Source organism: Sardina pilchardus, chromosome 20 (assembly GCF_963854185.1).
Source record: "Sardina pilchardus chromosome 20, fSarPil1.1, whole genome shotgun sequence".
Classification (NCBI taxonomy): domain Eukaryota; kingdom Metazoa; phylum Chordata; class Actinopteri; order Clupeiformes; family Clupeidae; genus Sardina; species Sardina pilchardus.
Window position 1 is genome coordinate 4,930,067 of NC_085013.1, and position 18,339 is coordinate 4,948,405.

At 41.1% G+C, this 18,339-nt stretch overlaps 3 protein-coding genes across 4 annotated transcripts in view; 2 read left to right on the top strand and 1 right to left on the bottom strand.

Annotated features, from left to right (window-relative positions):
• Positions 1-225: 225 nt before the first annotated feature.
• srp54 (signal recognition particle 54) lies at positions 226-5,810 on the bottom strand. The gene is made up of 16 exons (XM_062522978.1): positions 5,741-5,810; positions 5,207-5,328; positions 4,813-4,910; positions 4,570-4,661; positions 4,398-4,482; positions 4,015-4,119; positions 3,530-3,654; positions 3,158-3,308; positions 2,880-3,028; positions 2,643-2,743; positions 2,423-2,509; positions 2,213-2,286; positions 1,819-1,927; positions 1,371-1,541; positions 1,070-1,165; positions 226-734 (listed from the first exon to the last, which is right to left on the bottom strand). Exons 3-16 carry the CDS (start codon positions 4,888-4,890, stop codon positions 643-645), a joined length of 1,515 nt encoding a protein of 504 aa, XP_062378962.1. The 5' UTR covers positions 4,891-4,910; positions 5,207-5,328; positions 5,741-5,810; the 3' UTR covers positions 226-642.
• A 59-nt stretch (positions 5,811-5,869) lies between these two features.
• zgc:109986 (uncharacterized protein LOC553566 homolog) lies at positions 5,870-10,539 on the top strand. Its single transcript, XM_062523691.1, has 8 exons — positions 5,870-6,424; positions 7,045-7,166; positions 7,288-7,426; positions 7,564-7,685; positions 8,277-8,387; positions 8,813-8,919; positions 9,013-9,112; positions 10,084-10,539. Exons 1-8 carry the CDS (start codon positions 6,328-6,330, stop codon positions 10,198-10,200), a joined length of 915 nt encoding a protein of 304 aa, XP_062379675.1. The 5' UTR covers positions 5,870-6,327; the 3' UTR covers positions 10,201-10,539.
• A 702-nt stretch (positions 10,540-11,241) lies between these two features.
• baz1a (bromodomain adjacent to zinc finger domain, 1A) overlaps positions 11,242-18,339 on the top strand; it is a 28,377-nt gene continuing 21,279 nt past the window's right edge. Inside the window, exons 1-3 of one of the 2 annotated variants that reach the window (XM_062522672.1) lie at positions 11,242-11,374; positions 11,729-11,884; positions 13,253-13,531. In XM_062522672.1, the coding sequence (XP_062378656.1) occupies positions 11,772-11,884; positions 13,253-13,531 (392 nt within the window). In that variant the 5' untranslated portion in view covers positions 11,242-11,374; positions 11,729-11,771. Of the gene's footprint in view, positions 11,375-11,568; positions 11,885-13,252; positions 13,532-18,339 lie in introns of those variants that run through there. The other variant, XM_062522673.1, reaches the window with a different exon arrangement.

Here is an 18,339-nt window from a genome sequence, read left to right on the forward strand (position 1 = left end):
GGTTAGAGATATAAACCCCACCTACGGAGTGGGTGGGAAGTAAATGCTCTTACGTGGTTAATTAACTAAAATATAAATACAACCCAAATTACACCAAACCTAGATGCATGTAGGCCTACCCCCGATTGTGAACATTATTTTCTTTTTCTTTTTGAAATGACATCAGGTTACCCCCTCTTCATATTCTTCAAAGGACATTACAGACATAAAAGCCATTCAAAACAATCACGGTTAAAAATATTGCCATAAAATTTTATTAGAACATATGACAAAAATCCTGCCACATACTAATAATTTGCCATGGGTTCTGGCTCAAAACACAATTATGAAAGCTGTCTTCTTGCAAACAAAAGGATGCCCTGATGATGTACCATGATCGACTACTTAGCTTTCTGGACTACTGGTCTTCCAATGCAATTACTGTAAAATCACAGAATGTCATTTGTTACAAGTACGTATGCCTCTGCATTATTTTTTTACAAGTTATGAATTATATTATGTGAGGCAAATAAAGAACAAAAACAGAGAAGAAAAGGGGGGAAAATAATAAGAAATACGTCTGTCTGCCTTGTCCTCGCTTTACTCTCTAAAATGAAAATATCTTCATTTTCATTTGTACATCTTTATTTAAGGCTCTGAGGTTCACATGTTGTTGAATCCCATCATTCCTTTCATGTTGCCAGCCGCACCTTGCTGAAACTGCCGCATCATGGACTGCAGTCCTGCCATACCACCTGAACAGGAAGGAAGAGTATATAAATAAAGATTCATAGCTTTGCTTCGAAAATCTTTTGCCTTAGTATGCAGACTGCAAGTATATATGAATGTATGTATTAACTGGCCAAAGGTAATCTTAAAAGTAGTACTGTCAGAGCAAGTACACTTCGCCCTACGGCTACTTGCTGCACTGGAGTAATAGTCACCACTGGCTGCACTTGAACACTGCCATCAAAGGACACACACTACCCTCTAAGTTATACTCTCTACAAGTGTATATTGCTATCAGTTAACTAGCGAATGGCAATACTAAACAGCAGTGTCGGGGTCAGAAGGCTGTTGGTTAGCATACCCATGTGGTGCAGAACTCTGGGATCCATCATCTTGGCCATCTGTTGGTTCAACTTTGCCATCTGTGATGGGTTGACATTCTTGGACATATCACCACCTAAAAAGGACAACAGCAATATTAAGCACACTTTATAACTGAAGGTTTTTTACATTTAGAGAATTTCACAGGTTGACACCTCAGCACTCTGCAAATAAATAGATGTATTATCCTAGTGTCCAAGTGTTGGTCCAGAGAATTAGTTTCATAATGACAGTGACAACGACAAAATAAAATGTGCAGATTAGTTAACTTGATAATCTACCTTTGAACAAGCCTTTGATGCCACCCATCTTTTTCACCATCTGGGCAAATTTAGTGTATTGGGTGAGCAGCTCCTGAACATCTCTGGTGGCTACACCTGCACCGCGGGCGACCCTCTGAATTCTGTTGGGCTGTTTGCTGAAGAGCTTGGCACCATCTTTGTTGTCCAACTCTGTGGAAAACAATGAAAATATAATGAACTACACACACACACACACACACCTGACTGACCTCTTCACCACACACACACACACACACACACACACACACACACACACACACACACACACGCGATTTGTATGTCCATTTCCTAATCCGCTACGGGTTCAAATCAAATCTTCTAAATGAGGCAGAGAATTTTCATTCAATTAAACTCATGACATCTCACTTTTGGAAGGAGTTGATGTTAAGCTGTATTTATCATACGTCACATGAGGATTTTTTTTTACCTTGGTCATTCATGCTGTCCATGATGGTCATCAGCTTCTTTAACCTGGCCATGGACTCTTGCTCATTACCTTTGCTCATGAAATCAGTTCCAAATCCTGGAATCATGCCCTGTAAATAGACATACCGAGAGTTTTCCCACAATTTAAATAATGAAGATATACCAGTACAGATTATTATTTTTCTTTATATATATATTTCATGCCTGATGAAGGTCTAACGACCGAAAGCTAGCAAACAGTAAAGCTATTTTTGCACAAAGACTTGAAGTGTGCGGATTCTTCTTTAAAATATCCAGTCACTCTTAAACCTGCACCTCACACGGATGAGCGGTGATTTTTTACTTTTTTGCTATATATATTTCATAAAATCTGAGATTGCCATCCTCATCCTTACCATAATCTGTCCAAAGGGACCCATCTTCATGATGTTCTGGAACTGTTCATACATGTCTCTGAGGGTGAACTGACCTGGTTTGGGAGAGATCAACACTCAGTTCTGGATTTCCACTTCTGCTTAATGCAGCATCTAGATCTTTCCTCAAAATGCAAATTAGCATTGTATTGCCAAGATGTCAGGGCATGATTATTGGATTGTTATTCTCACCGTGTTTAAGTTTGTCAATGAGTTCTTCGTTATCATCCAGCTTCAGCTCATTCACTTTGTCTATCAAACCCTCAATATCTCCCATACCTGTGTAAAACAGTCACATGTAGTAGACATAGTTTAATAATGCATTCGCATTCACATTGTTTATATAATCTTATATTCCATTAATTTATTTACTACTATTGAATCCATAAATTGAGTGCTTGATCAAACTTACCCAAAAGTTTACTGATAAAAGGTTGCGTTTTGAAAGGTTCCAAGTCATCAATATGCTCTCCAGTTCCAATGAAAATGATGGGACTCTTGGTAGCAGCCACACTGTTGATGTCAAAACATAAAGTTATTACATTTATCTGTTAAAGGAGAAATAGTTTTATACTGAAACTGTAAGTAAAAAAACAGAATATCTAAAATGGCTTCAACTGAGCTGAAAATTCAGAGGGATTTCACTTACGCACTAAGCGCACCACCTCCTTTGGCATGACCGTCCAACTTTGTCACAATCACAGACGCCACATCTACCTTATCTTTGAAAGCTTTGGCTTGGGCCTCGCAAGCCTGACCGATGGAGGCATCCATCACGTACACAATATTATCAGGTTGCTGAAAGGCAAGAGTAAGGAACACACACATAGGATTACATATTGATTTTCCAAGTGTGACTTGATACCTGTAGCTCCCACCTTCTTATCAGTTAATCTTGCCTGGTAACGATCATCACACAACACTCACCACGGCATTGGCGACTTGCAACATCTCCTCAAAGAGAGAGTCCTCCTGTTTATGTCGACCGCTTGTGTCTACAATGATGATTTCAAAGTTCTCGACCTTGAATTTTTCGACACCCTCAGCAGCTATGACAACTGGATCCATCTCTGTGTAGCTGTGGAAAGAAACGATGATCAGCCATCACTGTACACTATCCTACTATCCTATCAATCCTATTCAAAAGTAAATTGCTTTAGAGTATGAAATGGCCATATGGTAATTGGGGAGTGGTCGAGGGGATGACAGTCCAGCCATTGTATTACAGGGAGATACATGAATGTAGTTACATGAGAAAGTTCAGTGTGTGAATACCAAAAAAAAAAATGCTTTCCTCACCTCCCATAGAAGGGAATTCTGGCTTTTGTAGCATTCTGCTTCAACTGGTCAAAGGCACCTGCTCTGAATGTGTCGGCACAGATCAGACATGTTTTCCATCCTTTTCTTTGGTAGTAATATGCCAGCTATGAAACATCAGAAGTGCAAGGACATTACAAATGAGAGTTACAACAAATATATTTTACACAAACATTGCCACATTTGCTGATCTCAACAACTTTCCAAACTCTTTCAGTTATACAGATTGTGGTCCTCAAATTCCCAAATTTTGCTTACTGCTTCAAGTTCAAGTCAAACTAGATTAGGTCTTAATGCAATCTGCCTAGCTCCTTGCTTTCAGCTTAACTGACCACAATTAATATTTTCAGCTAAACACAAACATGGCAAAACTACAAAAATAAAAGTTATGTTACAGGAGCAGCATGTGGCATTAAAATCACAAAAACACTAGGTCTATCCTTGGACACAAGTTTGGCATGGAGTACCTTTGAACATGTTGTAGTTTTCCCACTGCCCTGAAGACCTACGAACATGATGACGTTATTTTTTCCCTTTGTTGGTGTCCAGGCCTTGACTCCAGGATCCACAAGCTGAGAGTATAACAGAGTAAAACGATGGCTTCATTTCCAGACCAAACTTGTCAATGACATAGTAAAAGTGTAACTCTAATGATAATTGAGTATAATGGATAAATATCTGCAAAATGACTTCTGACAGAGTAATGGATAAATATCTGCAGGCATAATATGGAATGTAAAAAATGTGAAATAACAGCTCCATACTGACGAGCGCTGGCAAATATAATTATCCTAAATATCTACGTTTCCATAAAGAAAGCTCTCTGATGTGTGTTTGTACAAAGACCAACCTTAACAAGCTCTTTAAAAACGGCATGCTGAATCATTCGTCTCTTGTTCAAACCAGAGGCCATTTCCTCCAGGTCGATGGCAGCTCTAGAAAAGATCACAGTGCATATTATAGGGAGCCAGGAAACAAACAGTGCCTTATACAAACAGCACATAGTTGATTATATAACTTACTTGACATTTTCTCGGAGTGTCTTGACGAGCCTGATGTTTACATCTGCTTCCAGTAAAGCAGCACATACATCTTTTAACATAGCATTTAGAACCTGGGGGGCAAGAAACATCAATATTATACACTTGACTTTTAAGGGGTTAATAACCATTTTATTATTGAATGCATTTCTAAAGATTTTCTACTGCAGCTGCTGTAATCACACATTTGTTCCATTCATGAAGTTAAGCCGTTCCTAATATTACCTCCTCGTTGATTATGGTGGCATTGCTGAGAGACCTCAGCGCCGAGGTTATCTTCCTGCCCAAGTCGGCCAACACCATGTTTGCGACTCAGTTGGTACCTACACACACACACACACACACACACACACACACACACACACACAAAGTGTCATTTTTGAGACTCTCGCTCTGCTCAAGGACTACCTGGCATATTCCTTACTGAAATGTGTTGCCAAACAATACTGTTTTTTTTTTTTTTTACATTTCTTTCCAACATATGTAAAGAAAACAATGCACTAGCGTCATTTACACATGCACAGATGATTCAGTAGACAAAGAAATGCAGACGTTTGACAATAGGGTGTTGTGACATAATGTTGCTTGTAGATGTTAATCTGAATTTGCCACAACTTACAAGACAAGACAAGGAAATGGCCTCGTAGAGGGGGATACCCCCTGTTTCACGTAACAGGCTCCTGATGTCAACAGGGAAACGAAGCAAATGTCTTGGGTAGAACAATCCTGAAAATACGTTAACTACACAGAGGAGACAAGAACAGAAACTTAACGTAAACAAGTGCTCGGTGACATTGAACACGTCGATTAACAAACTCCTGCAAAAGACAAGCGTCTCGATTTTTAATAATCACAAGTCACAGCTGTGACACACTGCAAACCGAGTAAACACGGCCACTTTGGCCCGCTAGCTAGCAAAGATGTTGACACAACGAATAAGCTGAAACGGCGACGAGCTACTTCAACGAGCTAGCATTCGCTAGCTACTATTGCCGTTAGCTAACGTTAGCTAGTTTTTTTAAGCGAGCCATAATGATCAGACTCCACCAAATGAGAAAGATCACCCTTTCCCATCATCCAACATACATGGCGACATTTTCATAAACGTGAAAAGTTGTTGTTTTTCAGTCCAAACGGTGAAAACGACACATACCTTTTCCTTCGGCTGTTCACGGCAGCTATCAGTATCGGGCAATCATAAACGTCATCGAAAGGGGTAAAAAAATCCAACAAACCTCCTTTAACTTCCGGGTTAAAGGACACAGACAGCTGACCTCCGTCAGTGCACTCGTGAAATCAGTAAAGTAGTGAAGTTACTAACATGTTATCATTCATTTAAACCACTGTACCAGATACCAGATAATTATTCAGAGATTTCTTTCAGAGAAATCTGCTTCTCTGTACTTTTACATTGAAATGATTTCATATGAAGTCATATCTTTTAAGGTGGAGCTGAAATCTCAGATCTCATACGTGTTTTTCTAGATGTTTATCATGAAGAAAGAGTAATACATATGACGATTGCTTTATGATGATCTAGCGTTTTGCATTGAAAAAAGGATCAATGCCACCAGGTGAACGTCCAACTGTCATTAATATTATGAGTTAACAAGATGTCCCTTAAAACATCACAACATCCACGTGCCCTCGTCGCTGTTTGATTCTCCGTACACCACTCTGGGTTGAGTTTGGAAAGCATGAGTTTTGGCTAAAGGGATTGAGATCCACGAATCTTCCACAATGAACTGCTCAGACGCGAAAACCGAAATTCTACGGATAATAGCCCAGACAGAGCCTCGTGAGTTACCCAAGTTAATCGACTGGATGAAAAACTCAGGTAATTATCTACACACGCTTTGCATCTATTGCAATCATGTCTTGTAATTATGCCGTAAACCTAAACTAACTCAATCATGTCAAGAGCTGCTCCAAGCACTGCAAATTGTGTCCACAAACCAATACCCTGGCACGCAAATTTAACATGTGCACTGAATAAGTCAAAACAGCTCTTTTTTTTTGGAGCATATTCACTGCTCACCTGTAGCTATAAAGCTGATTAAGATAGCATATGATGTTGATTTACTTACAATCCTGCTGAAGTGTCCAAGCTGGACCAAAGATTGTGATTAGTAACGTCCTCGCCTTTCATAGTCATTTGTACAGATTCATGTGCCGATGAGTCAGAAATTGACTACCTTAACCAATCCTGCACCAAGTGACACAAGATATACGTCCTTCCTTTGGAAACTGGAACAAATATGTATCTACTTTAATTAGCCTACTGTCAGACAGTCAGTCTGTTTTTGCACCCGTTATGTAATATGGACATCATTCACATTTGTACAGTATGTCTGTATTTATGTGTGTTTGTATGCAGGCTATGTACCCTTTATATGTTATGTAGTTTTTTTAACTGGACTTTGAGTCTGTAAATAAAGTTATAATATCGCTCTACAGATGACTTGGATGACTGTTTAATCGACAATCAGAAAGTGATACTTGAGAGTATTGCAGAGGACCTCAGAACCTGTCTGCCACTAGAGGCTATGTTTTCCTCAGAGACACTTGCCATTCAGAAGGTAACACTAACCCAATCCAACCTATGGTTACTGTTGTATTCCATTAAATGTACTCTACATTGTTCATGGCCGGTGAGTGTTATGGCACTGTGCTACCACTCACTGCAGCTTGTTGTTTTAGACTCAACAAAATCCCAAGCCTACTATTCACGTTGATGCATTCCTGTATGACGATGAAGCTGTGGATTTGCTCTGTGAGGAGGGCAAGATGAGTAGACACTACTGCCTTGGCTGTGGCTCCCAAAGGACAGCTCCTCTTGGTGGGTTCACATTACACAAGGGCACTCAACTGGATGAGTGTGTCAAGGGCCACGTTGTCCACGTTGTTGTCGTTCTACAAAGTGAGAACATACTGTATAGATTCCAATCACCACCCATTCTCTTGTATTGTCTACAGAATTTATATCCCACTCTTTCTCCATTTTGGAACTCAAGTTTCTGTTTCATCATGTTCTTCCGGATCTAACTGGAAAAGTGGTGGTGGATGTGGGCTCAAGGCTCGGAGCTGTACTTTATGGGGTATGACTACTTTTCACTAATATTATATCTATAACATCCTAATTAGTATCCAAATGTTCACATAGTCACCAGTTAGCATAGTATGTTATGCCAACACACACAGAGAGAGAGAGAGAGAGAGAGAGAGAAAACATTTGTATAGGGCCTTAACTAGGGCTATCGTAATTTTCAGAATGGCAAAAGCTACAAATGATCATGCACAGGTAATTTTGTCACATTCATGATTTTTATATTCATGTCATCCACCTTGACTGTGCCACTTCTGTTTAGTAGATTGTGTGCATTGTGTGTAAGGGGCAAAGACATTCTGATTGGTGAGCTTCACAGTCGGTCGGGGTGCTATGCTTCTTGTGAACTGGGCGTGCTCACCAGTTAGGGGTGAGCATGCACCGAGACATTGTAATATTGTACTGAATCAATTCATTGACTTTCAAACTGTATCGCAGCCATAATATCTGTCAGAAAAATCACAATTCCCAAATCATGCAGCCCTAGCCTTAACCATATGTCTGAACTTGTTTCACTGATTCAGTGAAGTCTGGTGTATGCAACTCCCTTTACTCCAGTTGCTCTGTATTCTGTTCATTCCAGGGTTATCTGTACAGCTCAGCTTCAAGGCTGGTGGGAGTGGAGATTAGTGCAGAGTTTGTTCAGCTCCAATCAATGGCAGCAGAGAAGTATGGATTCAGTGATAGAATTCAGGTAAACATTTGAATGTAGAAAAGTCAACATGTTAACATTTAAATGAAAATATGGATATCCTCAACCAATTCACACAGTTTACACCTTAAATGTGGCACTCATCTATACTAATGTGTACTGGTTTTCTCATGTAATGTAGAGTTAAGGCAGAGCTTTCGATTCCTCCCTAAGTCATCACTCTGACATATTGATATAGAAGATTTTGAAAGCTGCCCTGGAACGTTACATTCACACTCGTACATTTATACACATACGAATAATCTGTAAAAGTGTTTCTCACTTCACATGACGTATGGAATACAGTTTAGCTGTGGTGGGTTGCCAGATGGGTGATTAAAGGATCTTTTTAATTGTGAAATATCTATATTAAAATTGTGTGTATGTCTGCTTAAGTGTTGCTATACATCTTTGAATTATGTGAATAGGTCATCCATGCAGATATCTGCTCTCAGGCAGCGCTTCTCAAAGAAGCTGATGTTCTCATTATGAACAATGTGTTTGAATACTTTTTGGACCTCAATGGGCAAATGATGTAAGTTCAGAAATTAGTTCAATACATTCATATTCATAAAATACATTAATTGATGGAAAGGTGTAACCAAGCTCTGATTTCCTTTTTCCACAGAGCATGGCAGTGTATTTGTCAGAATTTCTGTAAGAAAAATAGTCTGTTGGTGACTGTTCCAAGTATTCAAGAAGCTCTTACTAAACTCAAGGGAAATGATGTAAGTATTCACTTGTGTTCACATAACTAAGTTAAAAGCTTAAACAATTGTCAAGGTCTTCAGGCAAACTATGATGACTTTTTTACAGAGGTAGCTTCCATGTATCCACTCTACCATAATGTTTTGATAAATGGAATGCTTTATAGATGGATGTACTTGCAAAAGGTCCCCTATCCCCACACACATTTGGTGAAGCATTATTATGATGTCAGTTGGTTTCCCTTACTGTACGTTCACACCACCGCCGACTTGAGCTTCCAAAGATTCCGGAAGTCATTCATTTTCAATGGAAGCCGGCTTCTCTCAGCTGCCAGCAGCGGCCAATCCGTCGGCGTCGTGTTTTGGGCGTCTTGAGCGACTTGGGAAAGTTGAAAGTGGCTCAACTTTATGGTAATGAGCTATGATGCGGTTCAGCGACCAAACGACCAGCAACTAACATGATTGAACATAGAATGCTACCACGTCAGAGCGGCCAAAGCGTCCAAAGCTTCCCACGGCGTCCTTCGCAGGGCGTCCAGAGCTTCTTGGAGTCGTCGGCAGTGTGTACGGACAGTTAACCACTGTCCTTGTTGCTTGTTACAAAAGCTGGCTGGATGGTCAGATATATGTAAAGTACATGTGATGGCATGGTTTAGCACTGTGACTTGTAGAATGTTACAAACACATGTGTATGTTAGTCTAATTGGCTGATGTAGTCTCCTATGGATTTCCTGAAACACAAACCTACAATTGTAGTGCACTGGCAAAGATGTGAATACTTATCACAATTATAACTTGCATATTGATAAATAACAGACATTTCTTGATTTCTTTTTCTGGGTTGTCCATGAAGCCTGGTGTAAGTTCACTTGCAACATCAGGGTTGTTTTTTCACTACATTTTTTGTAATGTAAAGTGTTTTGATGTTCCTTGAACTACTTTGGCAAAATTGATCTGCTTTATGACTATTTTTTGCTCTTTTGTCATTGCAGGGGGTGGTTGATGTTAGCCAGTGGATTGAAGAAGTTCCTGTCAATTATGACTCATACCTCAGCAAAGATTGCGATCCAGATTCATTCAAACAAATTCACCTCTACAGAGTGCTTTGACATACGTCATCTTTCCTCGTGACTCACTTCCTTTCACACATGTACATACTCAGGCACATGTGCATATTCACAAAAGACTCCAAAAAATACTATTTTAAGATTGCAAATGGGAGTGAACCTCCCACATAACACATGATACAATTAGATTATGGCCATAACTAACAGTGTAAATAACCAACAGTGTAAATACCTTTGTGTACTCTATATGGTATGTTTATGTTACTACACCCAAAATCTGTAATTTCTGTATTCTTTAACATCTATACTGTCATATACTCCTTTCAATGCTTTTGTATAACACTGAAAAAGTGATTGAGACAAAAAAATGATTGTTCTTAACTCTGGTTTGTGGTCTGTTTCATTCTGGTCTGTCTGTGTGTTTTGCTCAGTTACATGCTCTAGTGCCGAGCAGTACTGAAAGAGAGACATGTTGTGCATAATTAGGCAGGAAGTGGTATCCCTTGTCAATAGTGAAATGTATGTTGTGCCAACTTATTTGAGCTTTCTGCAGTACATTACTGACAACTTTGTAGCATTTTTTTTCTTGCACTTCATCTCCGTTGTGGGGTTTATTGACTGGTTTCAAAATAGTTGTGCACTGTTATATAAGAACAGATGCAAACAATGACATTAATAATGCAATTAATTGTTTAGGTTTACAGTGATTTCCTTTAAGCTGCTGAGACAAGAAGATGTGTTTCCCTTTACAATTAACATTCTTTAACATGGCTTTACTCGAACAGATACAGAATTAACAGCCCCCCCCCCCCCCCCCCCCCCCCACACACACACACACACACACATAAACGAGAGTGATATTAAAGCAAATGTGTTTTTTGAAATATCCTATACTTTCTGATTTTCATGGACACACCATTAAGTCTTGTCTGATGCTGCTATGTAGTTTGTGAAATCCCCAGGTCCACGCCTTTGATCCTTAACTATGCAATTTACTCAAACATAATTGGTCAAGCCCACGAGTGGCGGGATGACGAACCAGTAGAAGGATAGGCCTCTACTATGGCAAACACCGCCCCCTACGCGCTTCCTCATCAGTGAACTAGAGCGGATCAAAACTTGTCGTCACGCTCAGCCCGCTTGGAGAAGTGGGGCAAACCGTGGAGTTTCGTGTGTTTTTTTCTCTGAAGCGGATTATCTTTTCTCCATACAACTGGTAAATAGCTGAAATATCGTTTTATATCTAATCGATATAACCTCTTTGGAGATTCTGTTGTTAACGAATAAAGTATAACGCGCGAAAGTGGGTCTCAATGAGCACATTTCATGTGGGCTGGATTTAGCTAGCTAACGTCACTTTTGTGTATGACTGAGTGGGACTGGGAAGCGTGTGTCACTAACAAAGGCTGGATTTCCTCTTGAAAATTCTCGTGAATTATCACTTTCATTCCGCACATCATATAGATCGCTGTCTTTCATCCATCAGCATGGTTAACTGTAGGGTTTATTGACTGAATATTGTCTTTAAAATAAACACGTCTGACTTTCCTTTCCCTCCTTTTTTTGAAAGTCCCGAAGAGGACAGACCAGAGGACACGAAGTGATAAAGAAAGATGCCGCTTCTTCACAAAAAGCCGTTCATCCGACAGAAACCTCCCGTTGATCTAAAGCCAGAGGAAGAAGTTTTCCTTTGTAAAGTCACACATGAAATCTTCAGAACTTATGAGTAAGTTACAATATTTTCTTTATTATTGTTTGATGTAAGCTAAACTTGCTAGACACCAATGGGAACTGTCCTGGAGAACAACAGAACAGAAGTGACAGTCGGAGATGTGACCCCAGAAACAAAGTTTCATTTATTGTTATCAACTCATTGTATGCCACGAGAAGTTTTGTTATTTATATTACCCTTATGCAATTTAATGTTAAGAGTTTGATATCTGGCGAACATGCTTGCAGAACCATTTTCTCATTATCGTTGGTTGTTGTAGCAGGTGTAACAACGTTAAGTCGCTAGCTGGTTGGCTATGGTAGCTGCGATTAAACTAGCTAGCCCAACAACTCTGAACTCAACATGAGGCCTTGAATGGCTAGTATGGAGCTAATATTGCTAACTCGTAAACAGATTATCGTGAAGTTGACCAATGAAATCCAACTTATTTCGTGAATTTTAGAGTAACGATTTTATGTTTCTTGTAAGAGTGTAGTGTTTCCATCTTGGATCATAACACAAGGAGCCGAGATGCAAGCTAACGTTATCAGCTAACCCTCGCTAACTGTAACGTTGAATGTCGATTAACGAAGTTAGCTAAGCTTCGGGCAGGATGTTGTGAGAAACGTGGTAGCTTGCTAAGGCCATTGTGTCTGTGTCAGTTATGCCCCATGCAAAATTAATTCGTTGTGACGCCTGGCGAAAGTCGTGTCAGTAGTAGAGGTTTCACGGTCACAGAGTTAAGCGATATAACTAGTAGTCTTGAAAGTTTCTGTACATTACTCCCATCGACAACGAGCTGACCGTTGATGACTTTCTAACATGTTGAACAACCCACTTTGCTAGTAGTGATCAGCCTCTCCTCACCGACCCGACAGAACCACAGAACCTTGATGGAGGCAGACGTTCGATTTTAAGCAATTCCGTTTTTCAACGTGCTCCTAAGCCTATCAGATGCCCCTGATCCAAAACAAAGGCGTGCTGCTATCCCCCATGCATCCACAGAATATAGTACAATCCCAGACATTTTTTTCTCCCCAACTTTTCTTCAAGGCCAGTTGGGATAATGACCGTCGAGCCTTATTGTCGAATGTAATGAAGGTGGGAATTATTCAAAAAGATGTTGGTTCATGATATATTTGTCAAAACAAAAACAAAATCAAAACGGAATACATTCTTAATACCTCAGAAACTGTATTAATGTACATTGATCACAATCTTCCACTTTGGTTTTATACCATTTTTAAGTATTTATTTTCATTTAAGCACTGAATAATGATGCTGGGATAGTGTTTGCTCTATAATAACACATCATGCCGGTCTCCCCCTTACAACTCGTAACCTCATAATGTTTGCTCATTAATGTTTGTGTATGTCTTGCAGTGAATTCTTTGAGAGGACCATCCTGTGTAACAGCTTAGTGTGGAGCTGCGCCGTGACGGGCAAGCCTGGCCTGACCTACCAGGAGGCCCTGGACAGTGAGCGGAGGGCCAGGCAGAGTCTGCAAAACTTCCCCAGCAGCCTGGTGGTGCCTCTGCTGCACCTCACCGCTCTCACCCACCGCACACGCCTGCACGAGGTCTGCGATGACGTCTACACCTACGTCAAGGAGCGCTTCTTCCCGGGAGAGATGGTGGACATGGTGGCCCGCTCAGGAGCCAGGTTGGTGTGGATTGTGATGTGTGTTGGTTTGCGAGTTTGTTTGTGTTTTGATATTTGCCCCCATTATCACAATATATGTATTGAGGTGTATGGATGTGGCTGGCAAAGTAGTGTGATTAAGAACATGTGTTGTTGTTGTTGTTGTTATTATTGTTATTATTGTGTGTGTGTGTGTGTGTGTGTGTGTTTGTTATTGATTTGTGGAATGACTGTACGGTATTTGTGTATGCGTGTTGTGTTCATGCCATGTTGTTACCCATCAACAGTAGAACTGCTGATTCAGCAAGTTTTCTCTTTAGACTTGTAATTATGTTTAAGCCATGTCTGTTGGCTTTGGGTTGTGGGATGTGCCTTACTTTACTGTTTCTATTTGTGTTAAGCAATGAGTATTATTCCTCAAGTTCATGTATGTTATGGTAGTTCATTATATGCATGAACAGGGTAGTTCTCAAGAGTGCCATATTTGTCTGCAAATATGTTAGCAGAAATATCTATCTGCCTGTGTGTCATCATCTTTTTGAAGATGTATTGACTTGGTATTGGCCTAGGTCTACATTAATGTATCGTTTACATTTCAGCAATGTAATCATTTCTTTCATGTACATCAAATGGGCTCAGAATATAGTTTCTTAACTTCCAGAGAAAGCACTGTAATTTCTTGCTGATTCTTGCAGAAATGTCTCGGCAGAAAACAGCAACCTCCTTGCAGTTAGGTCTTGCTTAAAGTGGGGCCGTTGAGCAATTTGGGGGGAGAAGCGTTGTAGAGATAGGGCCGGGTGTGTCAAGTGCCTGCATGTCTCCCTGAGACAAAACTCCTGTATTCGCAAGTCAGCCACAAGCCTTGAATTGCACATACTGGACTGGAGTTGTTCCACCTCCCCTCAGCTCAAAGTTATCAGCCAAGAAAGAGAGTGAGCGGGAGAGAAAGACAAGAGCTCCACGTGCCTTAATCTCCAGCCGAGGACACACAGCTGGGCCGAGCCTTCCACCAAATTAATTAACAAACAGGCGGGCCGGTATCGGGACTCCCTTCCCCTGTCCCTCCTTCCTGCCCAAAACAGCAGATCAGAGGCAGCCATCATGAGCTGACCTTGCCATTTGGAGATAACACAAGGCTGTGGGTGGAGCCAAAGCGGGTGCTCTGATTGGCCAGCCCCCAGCACAAGGAGTAGTCCCAGACATCACATCATCGAGGCTGAACTGTGTCAGGCAGACAGCAGGCACTACTGTGCCGCAGCAGGGGAGATGGGAGCATTTGGGGGGGGCTGCTGGGCAGATTTGGGGTGTGTCGCTCTGTGTTTGTGTGCGTGCCTGATGGGGAAAGAGGAGGGGTGTTAGAAAAGCGGTGCTTCTCGCACGTTGCGTAGGTGACGGCGGCCCTGTCTGCCGCACCTGAGTGCGAACAGGTGGCTGCTTTTGTGGGAGGTGATCATTAGCGATTTCACACCCCAGTGGTCAGAGGCGAGCTTTGTTCCCATTGTCTCTGATGTCAGTTTGAGCAGGCCGTTACTTGTGGGATTCAGATACAGATGGTACGGGTTGAGAATGCTCCTTTCTTTCCCGCACATCGGGACTCCCGAAGCATCGGGACTTTAATTAAAAGTGCAACCGCAAGGGGGCAACATAAGACCGCCCTAATAAAATGAAGGTTCGGCTCATACCGGAAAACACGGAAAAACCCGAAGACACCGCGCTGGTGACAAGCAGAGAAAAGAGACATCACGCTCGGCATGTCAGATTGCAGTTTCAGAGTTTTCGAATGTTTTACAGCGTACCTCACAGCTGGCTCTCTCACTCGACGTAGCCTATAACTCAGTCAGTCCAGCAGAGATGCCAGAGCAACGTTTTGGTCAATGGAGAGGGAGAGAAATGCTCCGCATATCCGTCTCATTTAATCCGTCTCATTTAATCATTAAAATGAAGGTGATGACTGGCGAAATTATAATCAAACGACGTTTCAATAAACCATTGTTGAAATTAATGAAAATGGTTTTAGAAGCCTTCAATTCAACCTGAAAGACTCGATAGGCAACCTTAGATTAATTCATTAATTCATTACGGTTACAAGACCGCATTTCCGTGAATAGGCTATTATTGTCAAGGCGAAGACGAAAGAGATGGACAAGATGGACATTAGGCTACATTTATGCTAGGAATACTTAGAAATGTGTAGGCCTATAGGCTATTTTAAAACGGAGGCATGTTCATTTTAACCGGCGACGCTGGGTAGCTTACCCAGCACTTTATCACAGATTTTGTCCCCACCACTTTTGACAAGTGAAAATAAAATGTATTTAACAGAAATATCTTTAATAGGCCTACATGCCTATCAGTGATGCGCGGGCTGATCCAAATCGAGCGGGCGACCGCGGTCACCCGCGGTCACCCGCGGTTATGGGTCAAGAAAAAATATTTTTAATGATATGCGGGTCATGTTTGGTCGGGTCGGTAAAAAAAATAAATTGTCATTTATATCGTACATAATTGTCTTTAGAAGAAAAAGACATAAGCTGCAGCATTCCCACTGAAACGCGATTCTATCCCCCACATTTTGTCACGAACATGTAGAAATGCACTTGTTGTTTCTGCGTAGACAGACCCTCGGCTACACTTGACATGCAGTTGTGTTCTGTTCTCAGAGCATATGCTTTCTCTGTCTATGATCTGCAGCTTTTATCTCGAACTGCTGGCCTCTACAGAAAGTGGCAGAATCGTCTACTGAGCAGCGAAGTTGCCGATGCAATGCGTGTTTCTCAAGTCTGATAATTTCCAGCAAGATCGAATGGTATTATGGAAAGAAAAATAAACTAAAAGTTTCCCAAATCAGGAAATATTTCTTAATTTAATGTCATCAAGGCATATAGCCTATACAATTGGTATGAGCATGCAATATGTGCGTCCTTGCGCAACTTATAGGCCTAGTGGCTCGTTGGAAAGCCCCACGTCTGCTCTTCCCCACGTCGTGCAATAAAGGTTTCATCTCGCTGCAATTTATAATCGCGGAGCAATGGACTTTTGGTCCATTGATGAAGACGTTAATAAAGAGTTTCTTAATAATATTCTATGCCTGCATTTCATGCTTGGGAGAGCTTCAAGGCATTCATGTGAGGAACGGCTGAAACAGAATTTGTATAGGAAAATCCTAGGCTAATTATGTTCAATGTTGAGTCAATAAACAGCCACATTTTTGGATGAATGCTGACACGGAACAAAAAAAAGGTACTAGACTAAATGCATGTTTCCCAAATTCTGAGCAATTATAGGCTATATATAATTAGGCAATATAGGCTATATTATTGTTTTACATGCATATGAGATACCAATTTTGCATAGCTCAATGACGCTACGACTAAGTTAGACTAGGCTACTTTTTACAATAAGCGGGTCGGGAAGCGGGTCGGGTCCTGTATTTCAATATTTTTTTTTTGCGGTCCGAGTTGCGGTCGGGTTAGTTGTAAACGGCGGGGCGGGGCGGGGCGTTCAGACACGTACCCGCGCATCACTGATGCCTATCATGTCACTTTACTCATAACCGTAGGCTACATGCATGGAGAAGATCGCGCATTTTGTAACATTGTAACAATGAATGGTCAGATATGCGATAGTGCAGTGAGGGTGATTCATTGTAACCATCGACTAGTAGGCCTAGCTCCGCAAAAGAAGTTTCTAGCAACTTAGAATATATGGATCTCGTTATGCATGTTCATGTTGATTCAGAGATAGACATAGACTACCGTGGGCTACTGTGCGTCAATATAACAGCATTTTATCATGTGGTGAATTAATGACTAACGTCAGTTTAACATGTCAGAACTTTTGATCGGCGTTTCAAGTGCATGCCGCGAAAAGAAAAGTTAATATGTGAATTCGTGGTTCAGCGCGCGCGCACACACACACACACACACACACACACACACACACACACACACATTTTTTACATTTACATAATAGGGCTCGGGCACACGCCTTGCATTCTAGGAATATCGCCGCCATTTGGTAGCGCACTGAACGTAATATCCATTCATTCAGATGCACAAGACAAGAAGCAGAAATATATTAGCGATTTATTCTTTTCCTCTTGCGATCGTGAGTTGCACTGTTACACCCCACTACACAGCAACATACTACCAAGAAGGCAAAAACTAAGTAACAGGAACACACTAAAAGGCGGGAGTAAATCCATAGTAATCCATAGTAAACTAAGGAGTGAAGCTGCCAATGTGGCTGTGCCCGCGAAGTTTTGATGTCTTGATCCCGAGCCCTAGTGTCAGGAAGTGTCTGTCGAGAGAGAGGGGGAAGGGAGGCAATCGTCCTCAGTGCCGCATATAGGTAGGCTATAATGTCTAGTGAACTGGTTAGACAAGTGTGGGGGAGGGGGAATGATCGCACAAGACAATTGCTCTTCATGAAATGGGTAGTCTCACAGACGTTTGTCGATGTTTAAACGTAGCCTACTACATCACTTGCGAAATCGTGAAAAGACGTGGCACATAGAATTATTAGGCTACTGGATTTAATATAGCAAGTCCATAGACTTTGTTCATCCTATATTAGCCTATATTAAAATGTAATGTGCTGCGGGGAAGCATTGGGGAAGTCAGTTTAAGTTGTCCTGTAACAATTTGCCTCTTATTATAATCAAGAGTATGCAGCCACTACGCACATAATAGCCTAGGTTATTACCCCATGCAAAGGAAGGCCTTAAGTTAACGGACTGAAGGCCTGTTTACATGTCAAACATGCATTAAATCTAAGAAACGAAAAACACAAATATCATGTATTGTGTCGTAAACAGTTAATGACTTCGT